General features: G+C 38.0%; 1 protein-coding gene across 2 annotated transcripts in view; it reads left to right on the plus strand.

Annotated features, from left to right (window-relative positions):
• The window catches only part of ryr3 (ryanodine receptor 3), a 182,059-nt gene that overhangs the window by 129,838 nt on the left and 34,857 nt on the right, over positions 1-17,364 (plus strand). For both annotated transcript variants that reach the window (XM_079831521.1, XM_079831520.1), the window contains exons 39-49: positions 6,149-6,422; positions 8,569-8,683; positions 9,495-9,627; positions 12,375-12,478; positions 14,325-14,460; positions 14,577-14,760; positions 14,914-15,022; positions 15,152-15,272; positions 15,468-15,637; positions 15,910-16,130; positions 16,290-16,380. In XM_079831521.1, the coding sequence (XP_079687647.1) occupies positions 6,149-6,422; positions 8,569-8,683; positions 9,495-9,627; positions 12,375-12,478; positions 14,325-14,460; positions 14,577-14,760; positions 14,914-15,022; positions 15,152-15,272; positions 15,468-15,637; positions 15,910-16,130; positions 16,290-16,380 (1,658 nt within the window). The remainder of the gene's footprint in view (positions 1-6,148; positions 6,423-8,568; positions 8,684-9,494; positions 9,628-12,374; positions 12,479-14,324; positions 14,461-14,576; positions 14,761-14,913; positions 15,023-15,151; positions 15,273-15,467; positions 15,638-15,909; positions 16,131-16,289; positions 16,381-17,364) is intronic.

Raw genomic sequence — 17,364 nt, forward strand, 5'->3', positions numbered from 1 at the left:
TTGGCTCATGCCGATTCAATTGCACCCTATGACGTCATTTTCGGTCATGACAATTTCCCCGCCATATTTAATTTTCCAAAAAACCTACTTTTGCGAACTCGTCCTAGACGGTTTGTCCGATTTGCACGAAAATTGAACCAGATCATCTTCAGACCATGCTGACAAAAAATCTTGCAAATCAAGTTGATTCGTCAAATCGTTTTTGATAGACGTGCACACAAATTTTACGTAGCGGTTGCAAAAACACTCATAAGGCTATATCTCCGCAACGCTTTATCGTGTTCAATCCAAACTTGGTACATGTCATCACAAGCATGACTTGAGGCAACTTGCAGCGTTTCGGCGCAGCGCCACCTACTGGTCCGGAGATACAAAAAATGGCTATTTTTGCTTATAACTTTTGAACTGTTTGTCCAAAAATCATGTCTTCCGCACCATGCTTTGAAGGTACTCAAAATGTTTTGGGGCAGTGCCACCTTGTGGTCAGAGGTTATAACAAAATTTACAAACATGCTAATAACTTTTGATTAAATTAGCCTAGTTTAATGAAACTGGTCATAATACAGTCATTGGCTCATGCCGAGAACAGAGATACTAATTTTTCCATATTTGGTCAAACATCCTGTCCTCAATGTTCTTATTTGATCAAAACCTACTTTTTCAAACTCATCCTAGACCGTTTGTCCAATTTCCACCAAAATCGAATCGTATCATCTTCAGACTGTGTCAACAAAAAGTTAGGGATTTTGCATCAATAGATGAAACCGTTTTTGTAAACCGCAGCGACGAAGTTGAGCCATTATGCCAAAATGACTCTTGAGGCTGTATCTCTGCAATGCTTTGACATATTGGCATCAAACTTTGCATGTGTCATTGTTCGCTTATTCTGACCACACCACATCAATTTCGTATCAGTGCCACCTATTGGTCAAAAGTGATAAACCATTAACTTATATTATCAGTGACTCAATATATGATATTTCAGCCATTTTGCCTAATCTTCTTAAACTGTATAATTGTTAATTGTTGCAGTTGGTCTGACACTCTCAGACTACAATGCATTTTTCAGCCTTTTGCCTAAAATCATATTAAAATGTGATTAATTGCTGATAATGTGAATAATCTGACACTGCCAGCCATTTTGGCATGTCTTGTCTTCTTCTTTGCGCTTGGCCCCGGTATTGCTGCTTGCAGCTATATTTAGGGGCCAAGCACCGAAGGTGCGAAGGCACCTATTGAAACCGTTCCCGTTCTTATTATTATTATTAGGGGCCAAGCACCGAAGGTGCGAAGGCACCTATTGAAACCGTTCCCGTTCCTATTATTATTATTATTCATCTTCTTCTTCTTCTTCTTCCGCCACGAAGTCTATGGCAGCCCATAGAACCGTATGGTAAAAAGTTGTGAAATTTGGCATACTCATAGAGGACAGTCTGAAGAGTCACCATAGCAAATTTGGAGTCTCTAACTCAATCCCTCTAGCGCCACCATCAGTCCAAAATTTAACTCATGTTTATGCTAATAACTTTTGAACCATAAGGGCTAGAAACAAATTTCTTTTTTCCTCTGATTCCTTGGCTTAAGACAATTCGATTGCACCCTATGACGTCATTTTCCGTCATAAAAATTTTCCCGCCATTTTTAATTTTCCGAAAAACCTACTTTTGCGAACTTGTCCTAGACGGTTCATCCGATTTGCACGAAAATTGAACCAGATCATCTTCAGACCATGCTGACAAAAAATCTTGCAAATCAAGTTGATTCGTCAAATCATTTGCGATAAACGCGCAAACAAATTTTACGTAGCGGTTGCAAAAACACACTTAAAGCAATATCTCCGCAACGCTTTATCGTATTCAAACCAAACTTGGTACATGTCATCACAAGCATGACTTGAGGCAACATGCAGTGTTTCGGCGCAGCGCCACCTACTGGTCCGGAGATATGAAAAATGGCTATTTTTGCTAATAACTTTTGAACCGTTCGTCCAAAAATCATAAAAGTGGTCTCGTTAGATTCAGGAAGGCATGCCGAGTCGTCTGATATTAAATTCTACCAAATCGGCCATTTTGGCTATCTGACATTTTGAATTATGTGCTAAAATACTATATTTTACAAACTCATTAGTCTATCGTTACAAAACTTGGTATGTGTCTTCCGCACCATGCTTTGAAGGTACTCAAAACGTTTTGGGGCAGTGCCACCTTGTGGTCAAAGGTTATAACAAAATTTACAAAAATGCTAATAACTTTTGATTAAATTAGCTTAGTTAAATTAAACTGGTCATAATACATTCATTGGCTCATGCCGATTTAATTGCACCCTATGAAGTCATTTTCGGTCATGATAATTTCCCCGCCATTTTTAATTTTCCAAAAAACCTACTTTTACGAACTCGTCCTAGGCGGTTTGTCCGATTTGCACGAAAATTGAACCAGATCATCTTCAGACCATGCTGACAAAAAATCTTGCAAATCAAGTTGATTTGTCAAATCGTTTTTGATAAACGCGCACACAAATTTTGCGTAGCGGTTGCAAAAACACTCAAAAGGCAATATCTCCGCAACGCTTTATCGTATTCAAACCAAACTTGGTACATGTCATCACAAGCATGACCTGAGGCAACATGCAGCATTTCGGCAAAGCGCCACCTACTGGTCCGGAGATACAAAAACTGGCTATTTTTGCTTGTGACTTTTGAACCGTTTGTCCAAAAATCATAAAAGGTGTCTCGTTAGATTCAGGACGGCATGCCAATATTTACCATATTGACCATTTTGGCTGTCAGCCATTTTGAATTTTGTCAAAAAATGCTACATTTTACGAATGCATTAGTGTATCGTTACGAAACTCAGCGTGTGTCTTCCGCACCATGCTTTGAAGGTACTCAAAAAGTTCTGGGGCAGTGCCTCCTTGTGGTCAAAGGTTATAAGAAAATTTACAAAAATTCTAATAACTTTTGATTAAATTAACCTAGTTTAATGAAACTGGCCATAATACATTCCTTGGCTCAGGCCGAGAACATGGATACCCATTTTGCCATATTTGGCAAACCTTCTTGTCTTCCATCTTGTTATTTGCTAAAAACCTACTTTTTTTAACTCGTCCTAGACCGTTTGTCTGATTTCCACCAAAATGAAATATCATCTTCAGACTGTGCCGACAAAATGTTAGGGATTTTGCGTCGACAGATGAAACAGTTTTTGTAAACTGCAGTGACGAAGTTGAGGCATGATGCCAAAATGACTCTTGAGGCTGTATCTCTGCAATGCTTTGACATATTGGCATCAAACTTTGCATGTGTCATTGTTCCCTTATTCTGACCACACCACATCAATTCCGTAACTGTGCCCCCTATTGGTCAAAAGTGATAAACCATTAAATTATATTATTAGTGACTCTATAAATTATATTTCAGCCATTTTGCCTAATCTTCTTAAACTGTATAATTGTTCATTGCTGCAGTTGGTCTGACACTCTCAGACTACAATGCATTTTTCAGCCTTTTGCCTAAAATCATCTTAAAATGTGATTAATTGCTCATTGATGCAGTTGATCTGACACTGCCAGCCATTTTGGCATGTCTTGTCTTCTTCTTTGCGCTTGGCCCCGGTATTGCTGCTTGCAGCTATATTTTTTATTGTTGTTGTTTTATATGATGTCCAGTCCATTCTACCCCGTCATTATGTTCATGATATTATTATTATTTAATTTCTTTAAAAGGCTGATGATAGTTAAACTATACAAAAATAGCACCTACGCCACATTACAGCCTAAACACAAATAACAAGTAATTGCATCTAGCATTCATGCACAGACTATTGAGAACTAGCAAAAGTGTTTGTTTTCCAGTAGATGGCAGCAAACTTCCACTTATATGCACATTCATGTTTTCACCATGAATTAAACTGAGAAATTTAGATATTTAATGTGAAATTTACATAAAATGTTGCTATTTTAAATACACCTGTATATAAATATCATTACTAATTTCGGCAAATACATTTTAAAATGTCCATATGTCCCCTTAAAACTGCAGAACTGTAGAGTATAAAAATTAAAGAAACAAAAATTATATTATATTCATAGTACATATCCACCTGTAAATTCTGTTTATAGTAATAACCATCTGTATATTATTCACTGTACATATTCACCTGTAAATTCTGTTTATAGTAATAACCATCTTTCTATTTATAGATATATTTATATATATTCAGTACATATCCATGTCCTGCACTTATGCAAACGTTGTATATCCTGCACTTGCTGCTATTGCACTTCTGGTTAGACCTAAACTGCATTTCGTTGCCTTCTACTTGTACTTGTGTAAGGACAATAAAGTTGAATCTAATCTAATCTAATCTAAAAACATTAGGTTATTAAAAAAGTGATATTACATGCGTTTAAAAAAAACAGATATGATTGATTTTTTGACAAAATACACTATCTGTGGCCACTGGAGAACCCAGAACAGCTGCTTGCATATAGTTTAAGGTAAAACTGGAATTAATTAGCGTACATTCGTATTTCACTACTATGCAGTTAAATAAACTCATTCATTACATCACTTTACCTCTGTCTTAACACTGCAAAAAATGCTCTTCTTATTTACTAATTTTTTCTTGTGTCCAGTCCAAACATCAAAAAATTCTTAAATCAAGATGTATTTACTAGTAAAATGATATTAGATAATTTTTTTTCTTGTTTTCTGGGGGAAAAAATCTAAATTAAGTGAGTTTTAGCTTAAAACTAGCACAATTATCTGCCAAATGGGGTGAGAAAAATGATCTTATTTCTGTTTGGGACAGAAACAATTAACAAGATTTCAATCAGAAACAAGATTATTTTTCTCACCCCATTGGCAGATAATTTAGCTTGTTTTAAGCATATATTCACTTAAGAAAAAATATAATTTTACTTATCTAGTAAATGCATCTTGTTTTAAGAATTTTTAGATATTTAGACTAGAAAGACAAAAATACTAAATAAGAAGAGCATTTCTGCAGTGTTTCCCTTATCTTGCCTGCATCAGAGGGCTTCTGTTTTTTATAACACTACAATTCGGCCATCCGTCATAAATTATCAGGCAACTTTCACCGTGTCTACACCTGGAGCGAGCCAAGCACCCTAAAAAATGAAAGCAATCCTGTCTACATTAGATGCGGCGAGAGGCGACGCGACACAGCAAATTCCATAACTGATCAGAAATATAAACTGATCGCGCGTTATATTTCTGACGCACTTCAAGTAGCTCGGCGGGGGAGATTGATGAGGCGGACCGGGAAGATGCGGGGGACTTGGTTAAGTTTGTTTGCGCTTTATTTGGTAATATTTCAAATTAATATGAATAAAATAGTATCAGTTATAGATTTTTGCGCCCCTATGGATGAGTGGCGCCCCTAGCATTTGCCTATTCCGCCTATGCCACGGGCCGGCCCTGGAGAAGTAGATCGAAAAGAAAATATCAAAGATATGTTGTGTATATACGCTACTGGTATGAAGTTTTTGTCCAAAAGGTCAGCAAAATCTTTTCTGATTAGAAATGTATTTCTACTGTGTATTTGTTTTATTGCCTCCAAAATGAAATGCAGTCATACTGAGCTGCAAATAGGCATAAAAGGGTATTAAGATGGCAAGAATATTAACATACTTAAATCATGTTGCCAGCGATGGGTGGAAAGCTACGTATTGTAATGGATGTAATTTGCTGATGTTGGATAAAAAGCGCCAGTGCTGCACTCTCTCTTGATGAGAGGAGTATGTGATTAGAGCAGCTATTCTAAGAACAGCATACAGGGGCAATATGTGAATAGAAAATATTAATAGATGTAATGACATACACTAATGGTCCTAACACATTAAGCATGTCTAGAGCAGAGGTCTGAAACCTCTTTTACATGTTTTTTATTTTTATTTAATATTAGTAACACAGTTTCTATTCACCCTCACTCATTTATAAGTATTATACTGTATGCAATATAGTACAATACACCAGTTCACCAATTATAGCATTAATCCATATTCTTCCATGCTTCACATTACAGAGATCTAATTAAAAGCAACAAATGGATAAACATACCAGAAGATACAGAATCCTAAACAATGCTAATGTCTTGTTTTCTTATTCTGGTTTTGTCTACTCCAGCCAACCTCAAAGAGCTGATATCTCAGACTATGGTCAGCTGGGCTCAGGAGTGCAAAATCCAAGACCCGGAACTGGTTCGCAGCATGTTCAGCCTTTTGAGGAGGCAGTATGATGGCGTCGGTGAGCTGCTCAGGGCTTTGAGGAAGAGCTACACCATCAGTGCCAAGTCTGTAGGGGATGCGATCAACCTGCTGTCCTCACTGGGCCAGATCCGTTCACTACTCAGCGTTCGCATGGGTGAAGAGGAGGGCCAGCTCATGATTGATGGCCTGGGGTAAAATTTCATCTTCTAGTCTTTACGAGGTTTACATCCTCCTGAAGATACACAATATTTCTGCACCATACTAGTTATCAGTCGATATTAAGAGATTTTTAAATGGTCGTTATTGGCCAATATTGGATATTTATTTGTGCATAACCATTTGCCCTATACATTTAGATTTAATGTAACACTCATCTAACGCTCCCTTAAAGTTAATAATAATTAAAAAAAAACACTAGTACAGGGCTCCAGACTAACTTTTTTCACTAGGAGCACAGTGGCCCCCAACTGAAAATTTTAGGGGCACAACCAGAAATTTTAGGGGCACAACCAGAAATTTTAGGGGCGCACACCATAAATCAACATGCTAACCAAATCTACTAATTTCCACTGTATTACTAATTGGGATCAGTATCGTTAAGGTTTTAATGGTATTACTACTCTTACCGATACTGCTTATCGATCCGGTACTTTAACAGTATTCTTACCGGTTCTTTTTATTATACTTTATTTTATTTGTTTTATAAAAAAAAAAAACATAATTAAGAACATAATTAACATGGCTTTATAATATTAAAAGTAAAATATATATAGCAAAAGAAACCGCAAAGTTTGAACAAAAATATAAAACATCTATGTATAAATGGACCAGTGTGCAGGCATTCGGAAGGTCTGCTAACATTAATATTAAAGAACAAACCTACAAAGAAATCTAATAAAGTAATGAAATGTAAAATAACACAGCATAGTTTTCACTGTATAAATTGATAGATTAGTGCTTATAAAAGCTAAAGTTATTAATTCAAGAGATGTGAATATTTTCTTTTTGCCTTTTGTTCGATTCGAATTAATGGCTCAATCGTCAGCAGGTTTATTAGACGCTGCCCCTTTAAGACCGATCAATGTAGAACTAATAATATCATATTCTCCTATTTCTCCAAACTATTTACGCCCATTTAAGATATAAACTGTTAAAATAACTACTCTCCAATCCGGTCATTTTGACACCGGCTATTTGTTGTTTATTTGATGGTTTAGACGCGCACACGAAGCCTAAAATATTAAGTGCAAGTCGGTCTATTTCGCAGCACACACGCATAAGCCGCCTTGAAGTTGGAAACAGCGTCTCTTGCGCGGATTATTGTGCATTTAATAGCTCTTTATTATCAAACACATCCCGCAGTTTAGCAACAGTAGAGACTGCAGTTTACAACAATCACTGAATCTGACGTTTAGTTTAGGTTTAAGGAGAAATGACAGCGCAAGGCTGTGAAGGGAAGGATGAGCTCGACTGAACACGGCTATAGGAATAGTTTTACCTCATTCCATCTTTTTATAATTCTTGGAAGCCAAAATCGAAAATAAAATTAGATTAATATCACAGCACATACCTAAAGTTTAAGCAGACTACACTTTTGTTTAGTTCTTGGCCATCGTCCCTCTTTAAGCTGACTGTGGTGTTGTGTTCGCTGTAGCTCCACGTGAGAGATCCCTCTCGCTTTCTCTCTCTTCTGGATTGCGAATGGCAAAAATGCATCACAGACAAATGGTTTAATATTATCTCATATAGAAACGGCTGGCAAAGATAGAATTTGCCAGACATAACGTCTATCAATTATAATTGTATTGTATTGTAAAAGTGTATTTTCTTAATTTCTCCATTACCGACAGCAGGCAAATTTACTGGTCGCACATGTGCGACTGGATGTAAAATTCAGTCGCACACTCTCAAATTTTAGTCGCAAAATGCAACCATTTAGTCGCACTCTGGAGCCCTGTAGTAAATGTACTCTTAAGCAAATCTCAAAATGAATATCCATTTTTCATACTGTACATTACAGTATTTTGATACCAATATTTAATTCAATTGTAGCATTTAAAATTATTGTTTTTAGTTTTTACGTTTTTATTTTAAATTTATTTAGACTTTTTATTATTTATTTACATAAATAATATATCATAATGTAAAATAATTTAAATGTATTTTTACATTTTTTTTTAATTTTCTATTTTCAATTTATTTAGACAAAATAGTACATAATTTGAATATCCATTATTAATTTATCATCTTATTGCATTGACTGGAATTTTAATATCAAAGAATCCCTGTATTGTACAGCTACATCCTATACATTTTTTGTCTTATTCTTGCATTCAGGGACATCATGAACAACAAAGTGTTTTACCAGCATCCAAATCTGATGCGTGTTCTTGGCATGCATGAGACCGTAATGGAAGTCATGGTCAATGTGCTGGGTGGAGACAAGAATAAGGTACTATTCTTTTTTTGTGCAATACTGCACCAAAAGTTCTTTTTCTGGGGTAGGGTGCTCTGATTATATTCTGTTGATGTGATGTGTTATATTCTGATGGTTGTAATGCACATACTTAACATGTTTCTTTTTTGTCCATATAAAATGATAAAAACAAGACTATAGACTTTAGATAATACTGCTTTTTATGATCTTAATAAGATCCCATGACTCAGTTGGACACTTGTGTCCAGGCCAAACCCCTCTCAGCCAGACTAAACTAAACACAATATCTTGAGGGATAACACGTAGTACATGGGCAAATACAATGCCTTGTGTCTAACAGCTTAATACCTTCTTGTGCTTAGGGGTGGCAATAAGGCGAAAGCTAAGACAAGAAGAGAAGGAATTGGTCGCTTCTCATGCCAGACCTTTTTGGGGTTTGTCTGGAGTCTGGGATGTGAATTAATACCACTGACTATGCCAGATATGACGTTGCCACAGTGTCTCTCATTTCTGCTTGGCAGCCTCATTAAAGAGGCCTCACGCAAAGGGACGTGTGTTCCAGGCATTTAGGGTGACCATATTCCCTACTCAGATGAAGTACAAAACATATTTGCTTGTATTCACGATGGAGCCTCATGTCTCATATTTCTGTCTGGTTTAGCTGTCTCGGCGGGTCCTTTCGATAACTTGAGAATGTTACTTTACACACGTTTAGCCACCACGTTGAGTACATGCACACAAAAAAAGATGAAAGATTAATTTGAAGTGTGAAGGAAATGATCTCCATCTGTGCAGAAGTAAAATGAATGCTGTTTTTAACTCTTAGGAGATTGCCTTCCCCAAGATGGTGGCCAGCTGTTGTCGCTTCCTTTGCTACTTCTGTCGCATCAGCCGTCAGAATCAGAAGTCTATGTTTGACCATCTAAGCTACCTCCTGGAGAACAGCAGCGTGGGGCTGGGTAATCACACACACACACACACACACACACGTGCACACACTCGATTTTGCTATCTTTGTGGGGACTCTCCATAGGCGTAATGATTTTTATACTGTACAAACTGTAAATTCTATCCCCTAACCCTACCCCTAAAGTTACCCATCACAGAAAACTTTCTACATTTTTACATTTTCAAAAAACAATATGTATGTTTATATGTTCATAGTATGTTTATTAATCCATTTCCCTTGTGGGGACTTATGGCTGGTCCCCACAATCTAGGTGATCTCAGGTTTTACTTTCCTAGTCTGGACATTTGGTCCCGTTGGTATAGGTGATATACGGAGACATTCCATAGGCATAATGGTTTTTATACTGTACAAACCATATTATCTATCCCCCTACACTAACCCTACCCCTAACTGTGCATTTTCACCGCTGGCGGCGAGAGTGCCAAAGTGGAGGGAAGTCATTCATTTTTAAGGGGAGCCGGCGGCGAGCAATGTCTTGGACGATTTGGGTGTCAAGGAGAGTGGAAATAAGGTCAACTTTTTGGTAATGAGCTATTTGTTCAGCGGCAACCAATTGGAATGTAGAAGTCCTCCGCTTGAGAGGATTCCAGAGAACGCAGTCCTGTAAACTTTGGTTCCGACCACATTAGTTCCCAAGCAAAATGGAGGAGAGGTTGATCATTGCTGTGGTGGGTTTGTTAATATTTATAGGCAACATTTTCGCTCTAGAATGCTTGTTTTTCAGCGGGAATGCAATTCATCTGCTCACAACAACACAGATTTGACCAAATGCATTAATGCTGCACTTCAACCAGGACAGTTATTGTAATGTAGGCTGCATACAAATTAATGTTAATGTTAATTAAAGACCAAGGCTAGTAAACGTCTCCTAAAAAACTGCATGTTAAAATTAGACTAGCACTTGCACCATGAACACAAAAGCCACACCACACAAATGGCTTTTCATTTTAATATATTTTATTAATAAATGATTTCGTTAGCAAACATGTAACTATAATTGTTAAGTTCTTTCCATCAATCACATTTTTTCTTTCACATTTAAAAGATTTCATGAGGTTAACTTATACCCTACTTTTGGTCAGTCTGCACAAATACCGATCAACATGATTGTTTGCTTTGCGGCCCCTTTAAATAAAGTTTTAAAAAAGACCAAACATTCGATCTACGTCAGAGCACCAGCGCGTCGACAAATCTTTCTACAGCGTTGCTGGCAGGGCAGCCAGAGCGAATTTTGACGCTCTCGCCGGTGGCAGTGCGAACGCACAGAAACCCCACCCATCACAGACACACGCACACAGTTCTTTAGGGATGCAGGTCAGGCAGGGCTGAAGCACAGTGTCTGTGTTGCCATGTCCACTTATTAAAATGACTTTGGGCTGTATCCACCTGTGGGGATATTGCTGTCCTCATTATTGCTGTAGTTTTTGTTTGTCCTTACATCCATTTTTTTTGCCTTTCTCAGCCTCTCCCCTACTCCCATGATGTGTAAATGATTTAGAATTTTAGATGACCAGTTGTACATAGGAAACAATGTTCTTTTTGTAAAATTATATAATTATTAAATTATCTTTTCAATTAGTTGTAGTTTTTCCTTAAATTACACTACCATTCAAAACTTTGAGGTCAGTATGATTTTATTATATTCTTGATCTCTTATGCTCACCAAGGCTGCATTTATTTGGTCAAAAATACAGTAAAACATATTATTACCATTTAAAATAAATAACTGTTTTCTATTTTAATTTAATTTACTATGGTGCTGCATATTTAGTGGAAAATGGCATACATTTTTTTCAGGATTCATGGATCAGATAGTTCACAAGAACAACATTTATTGGAAATAGAAATCCTTTATAAATTACTTTACTTGCATGTTGCTTAATTTAATGTCCCCATGCTAAATAAAAGTTTTATACAAGTTTATGCTACAATAAATCACATCAATGAAACAGGCAATTCTCCTTGATCCATAAACACCTCCCTAACAACAAAACTGCTGCTTATGTTGGTGCAGCTACTCATTAATTTCGGGCTTGTTTTGTCAGACCAGGTTGCTTGTTTTTCGAGCAAAATCTGGCAACACAGAACAGTGCGCTGTTTTGACTGTGAATAATAGCTTGTGCAGCTGAGAGCACCTGACTCTGCAGGAGTCGTTTCCTATAACAGCACATTAATGAGCAGCTGAGAGCCCACTCACACCTTTATAGTCCTTATCACCCCAAGATCAATGACATGACAGGACAGATCAGATCAGATCAGATGAAGATAATGCCGCAAGCTGCAAACCATGGTGAGAAGCATCCACAGATGTAGTTTAATGTGAACATATCTTCATGCTGCATATATCGTGTTGTGTAGCTGTAATTTTAGACATCATTTTTAATTTCGGTAATATAAGCTCACTGATTGGGTTATACAGAGCAGCTGAACTAAGCTGAAAGCAGATATGCTGTCAAATATGCAGCAATTTATGATTGTAAGTAAAAATGTATAGAGAATATATATATATATATATATCAGAAAATAGTGATTATAACTATATATTTACAAGCATTACTTTAGAAAACTATTTTTATATAAGTTATATTAGCATATTATGATCATTGACAAGGGGGGGGGGGGGGGGGGGCTTGCCAAAAAAAAGTAAAGACTGCCATCTGCTGGTGATTGTGGAAAATCTGCTGTCCCTCTTGGCCGTATGGATGGATATAATGTTGGTTTCTTATATCTCTCCAGCATGCCCAACCATGAGAGGCTCCACACCTTTAGACGTAGCTGCCTCCTCTGTAATGGACAACAACAGTTTGGCTCTGGCACTTGAGGAACCTGATCTTGAGAAGGTAACTGGTTACTACAACATCAGCCCTGTTCATGTAAAACTTTTTAATAAAATGTATAAAAAATTACATATAGAAGGGTTGCTTTTTAAATAAATAAAAAAATGGTATGAGTTAAAAGCTGATATTTTGATCCTTTAGTTTAGGGTTAGGAATAAACCTTATATGTGTCGCCACCGAAATTTTGGAAGAATAAACAAACATTTAGGCACCCTACTGATAAACTTCTGGTGGTTTATTTGGTCAAGTCAAGTCACCTTTATTTATATAGCTCTTTTTACAATGGAGATTGTTTCAAAGCAGCTTCACAATGGTAACTGGAAAATAATGCAACAGAATCTGTTTCGGCTGTACAGCCGCTCTGGAGAAAACAGTGTCATCCAGCTCAGTTCAATAATCATATAGTGTCAATGCGGGCGGATTAGTAATATAGTTTAATATTTAGTGTCCCCAACTAAGCAAGCCAAAGGCGACAGATGCGACAGTGGCAAGGAACCAAAACTCCATCAGGGGGCAGGATGGAGAAAAAAAACTTGGGAGAAACCAGGCTCAGTTGGGGGGCCAGTTCAACTTCTCACCAACAAACAGTGAATGATTATGATTCAGGCAACATTACAAGTCAGAAGTCAGATTAGATAAGAATATTCAGAATATTTATCCAGTTCCATCTGGTTAAAGATTGGAGTCATCACGCAAGAGACGGGCTTGTTGAGGATCAGTGCCACTGGATGTCATGTCGATGAGGCCTTCGCAGAGAAGATGTCATGTCGATGATGCCTTCACAGAGGAGAATCTAGTTTATGCGATCCCTGCAGACACTTCAGGGGTGAATTGTGGTAGTGTCTAGGTGCAGGTCCACCATCTGATCTGGATATGGCCCGGATCCGGCTGACTAATATTAAACAGAGAGGCTAATATTAGTGTAGATGCCATTACGTTTTGTATTAGCTTTGATGTAAATGAGTACATCAGGTGTTATGGGAAGTGTTCCCGGTTCTGGCTGACCTAGTTAAGGCAGCCTAACAATCATTTAACTGATTTGAATAATAGAAATTGATAATGTTCTATGTGTATGCCATAGTAAAGAGAGTTTTTAGTCTAGATTTAAAACTGACAGAGTGTGTCTGCTTCCCGGACAATGCTAGGAAGACTGTTCCAGAGTTTAGGTGCTAAATAGGAAAAGCATTGACCGCCAGCAGTTGATTTTGATATCCTAGGTATTATCAACTGGCCAGAGTTTTTAGACCGCAGTAGACGTGAAGGACTATAATGCGTTAAGAGCTCGCTCAAGTACTGGGGAGCTAAACCACTTAGTGCTTTGTAAGTAATAAGCGAGATTTTAAAATGTATACAATGTTTAATAGGGAGCCTTTGCAGTGTTGACAGAACCGAGCTAATATGGTCATACATCCTGGTTCTAGTAAGAACTCTAGCTGCTGCGTTTTGGACCAGCTGGAATTTATTTATTAGGCATACAGGGCCTTGAAGTCCTGAACGCATGAACTAACTGTTCAGGGTTTTGCATTGAGAGCATGTCGTAATTTAGATATATTTTTAAGACGGAAGGATGCGGTTTTACAGATGCTAGAAATGTGGCGTTCAAATAAAAGATTGGTATCAAAGAGCACACCCAGGTTCCTAACTGACGACAAATTTGGTATGTTTCTGAAAGACTTATGACATTCACTGAGCTTTTAGTAGAGCACAGCGAGGATCTCTGATTTAATTAATGTATTGTGTTGCAATGCATAATAACGTTTCCTGCCAAATGGTTGCCAAATAAATTTGCCTAAGCCCGTTTTAAGTGCCATTTGGATTGCATTTTGGATCCTGTCCATGTGTGTTTCAGGTGGTTACATATCTGGCAGGCTGTGGGTTACAGAACTGCCCTATGCTCATTGCCAGGGGATACCCAGACATTGGCTGGAACCCAATAGAAGGAGAACGCTATTTGTCCTTCTTACGGTTTGCTGTTTTTGTCAATGGTTAGTACTTTTTTCCAATAATACTTGTTTTGGATTACTTTTTGTATCTTAGTTAATAGAAAAAGACTTTGTGATGCAAACATTGTTTTTTCTTTTGTGTGTTCTGGTCATCTCAGGTGAAAGTGTTGAAGAGAATGCTAATGTCGTTGTGAAGCTTTTGATCAGGCGTCCGGAGTGCTTTGGACCTGCTCTTAGAGGAGAGGGAGGTCAAGGTTTACTCGCTGCCATGAAGGAAGCCATCAAGATATCAGAAGATCCTGCTTTAGACCTGCCCAACTTACCTGAAGGGGTTGCACCAACGTAAGACCACTTAATTCTTCCATCCATCTGCATAATTTGCCATTTTATGTTAGGTTGAGTTGAAAAGGTAAGTTGTAGTAGAGATGTCCATAGACCTCAGGAATGGTTTCAAGCATGATTTAAAATAAGCAAGTCTGCTCTTTGTTTTGACAGGGTTGGGGAGGATAAAGAGGAGGAGGAGGTTGCCCACATGGGCAACTCTATAATGTCCTTCTACTCAGCCCTTATTGATCTTCTGGGCCGCTGTGCACCTGAGATGCATGTGAGAGCTCCTTTCTGACACATTTTATTGATTTACAAAGCTGGGGACAAAACTTGCAGTTTCCTTTAGTATAGTGCTGTTGAACTGTAAATGGCCTCACTTTAATATTATACCGATGCTGTTTTACAGCTTATAAACAAAGGTAAAGGTGAAGCATTGCGTATCCGTGCCATCCTCCGTTCCCTAGTACCCACTAAAGATTTGGTTGGGATTATCAGTATTCCACTCAAAATGCCGGTCGTCAATAAAGGTTTGTACAAGTCACTAGATGCCTTTGAAAGAGTCTGAAGACATAATCTCTGAAACTCATTATGCGCCTAAGATTGATTGATACTATTACTCTTTCAATGTCATCTTCATCCCTACGTGTCTCATTATCTGTGCTTCTTGTTCCGCAGTCATTATAACTCTAATGTCTTTTTGTTCAACTCTCTCGGGTACTTAGATGGCACTGTGACGGAGCCCGATATGAATGCCAGCTTCTGTCCAGAGCACAAGGCGCCCATGGTGCTTTTCCTGGACCGTGTCTATGGTATTGATGACCAAAGCTTCTTGTTGCACCTGCTGGAGGTGGGCTTTCTGCCAGACCTGCGAGCATCAGCCTCCTTGGACTCGGTAAGGGTGTGCTGCAGAGCAAAACAGAGAAAAGTCACAGACATAAATGTATCATGCTTTGTGTTAAAAAGCCTAAAAGGTTCATGCGATGTCAACCATTTAATAAAGTGATAAAGTAGATATGAATATTAAAAGGAACCCATTTAACCTCTTTAACTTGAATGATTGCTATAGAATTAAGAATGTAATAGTCTATTTTATTTACATTTAATAATCATAAAAAAAACTCAAGTTAACTGATTTGTTTTTCGCGTTATTTTTGCATTCATCAGGAGGTGCTCAGGACCACTGAGACAGCCCTGGCCATGAACCGGTACATTGGATCCGCAGTGCTTCCTCTGTTGACCCGCTGTGCTCATCTTTTCACTCACACTGAGCACTATGCAACACTCGTTGACTCTACACTTCACACCATCTATCGCCTCTCAAAGGGCCGATCACTCACCAAGGCCCAGAGAGATGCTATTGATGAATGTCTACTGGCCATCTGCATGTAAGAACCTCCTGAAAATCTTTAGCTGAGAGGCTGGGATGGATTCCTAGGCTCAGTGAAAACTCGAACTGCATTTTTATGCTATATAGATAACACTTATTTAGAGGTTAGGTATAATCTGATGTTATACTTTTCCTCTGATATTTATACTTTCTACAGGCATCTGCGGCCGTCAATGCTACAGCAACTTTTGCGTCGTCTTGTGTTTGATGTCCCACAGCTTACAGAGTACTGCAAAATGCCCATTAATGTGAGTTTGGTAAACCACAAATGTACATACACTACCGTTCAAAAGTTTGGGTTTGTTACGATTTTTTATGAAGTTTTTAACAGATTCTCTTATGCTCTCCAAGGCTGCATTTATTTAATTAAAACAGTAATATTGTGGAATATTATTACAATTTAAAATAGTTATCTATTTTAATAAATATTGTCGTGAGTGTCACATGATACTTCAGAAATCATTCTGATATGCTGATTTGGTAGCCTGACAAACCAGACCCACATCAAGATGTTGGGTCTGGGAACTCACCATTGGCAGGGCTCAATCCGAGGGGCGGGACAAACGGTTGTCTTTCAAATTCCCTCTGCACGCAATAGGATAGCGCTACAACCAACCAGAGCAACGAAGAAGGTGAAGCGGACCTAGTTGATCGATTAACTTTTGCTGTATCCGGTCGACAAAACTCCGAACACATCTTCCTTTCTTAAGAATGACTTTGGTGCCGTTCTTTGTTCTTTTCTCAAAGAAAATCTTAACTCCAAGTCTTCCAGAGTCGCGGCCAAAGCCGATTAGAAAGACTGCTGTTCGCCAGCTGCTTTGTCTTCTGCCATCATTATGTTAAGCCCGCCCACCGACTCTAAACACGGTGTGATTGGCCTGACCAGAGTTTGGTTTTTCCAGCTCGCAAGCAAGAGTTGCTAGACTACCCCGCCTGCAAATTAGATTTGCTGCTGCTAGGGTGCATCTAGATTTCTAGGCTACTGATTTGGTGCTTAAGAAGCATTTCTTTTTCTTATAAATGTTTTACTGGACTCTTTGATGAGTAGAAAATTAAAAAGAACAGCATTTATTTGAAAAATAAATCTTTTGTAACAGTTATACTTATTTACTGCCACTTTTGATCTATTTAATGCATTCTTGCTGAACTAAATCAAAACAAAAACAACTTGCTGAACTATTTCAAAAAACAAGAACTTACTGACCCCCAATGGTAGTGTGCATTTTGTCCTT

The sequence above is a fragment of the Gobio gobio genome (genome assembly GCF_949357685.1).
Source record: "Gobio gobio genome assembly, chromosome: 12".
Taxonomy (NCBI): domain Eukaryota; kingdom Metazoa; phylum Chordata; class Actinopteri; order Cypriniformes; family Gobionidae; genus Gobio; species Gobio gobio.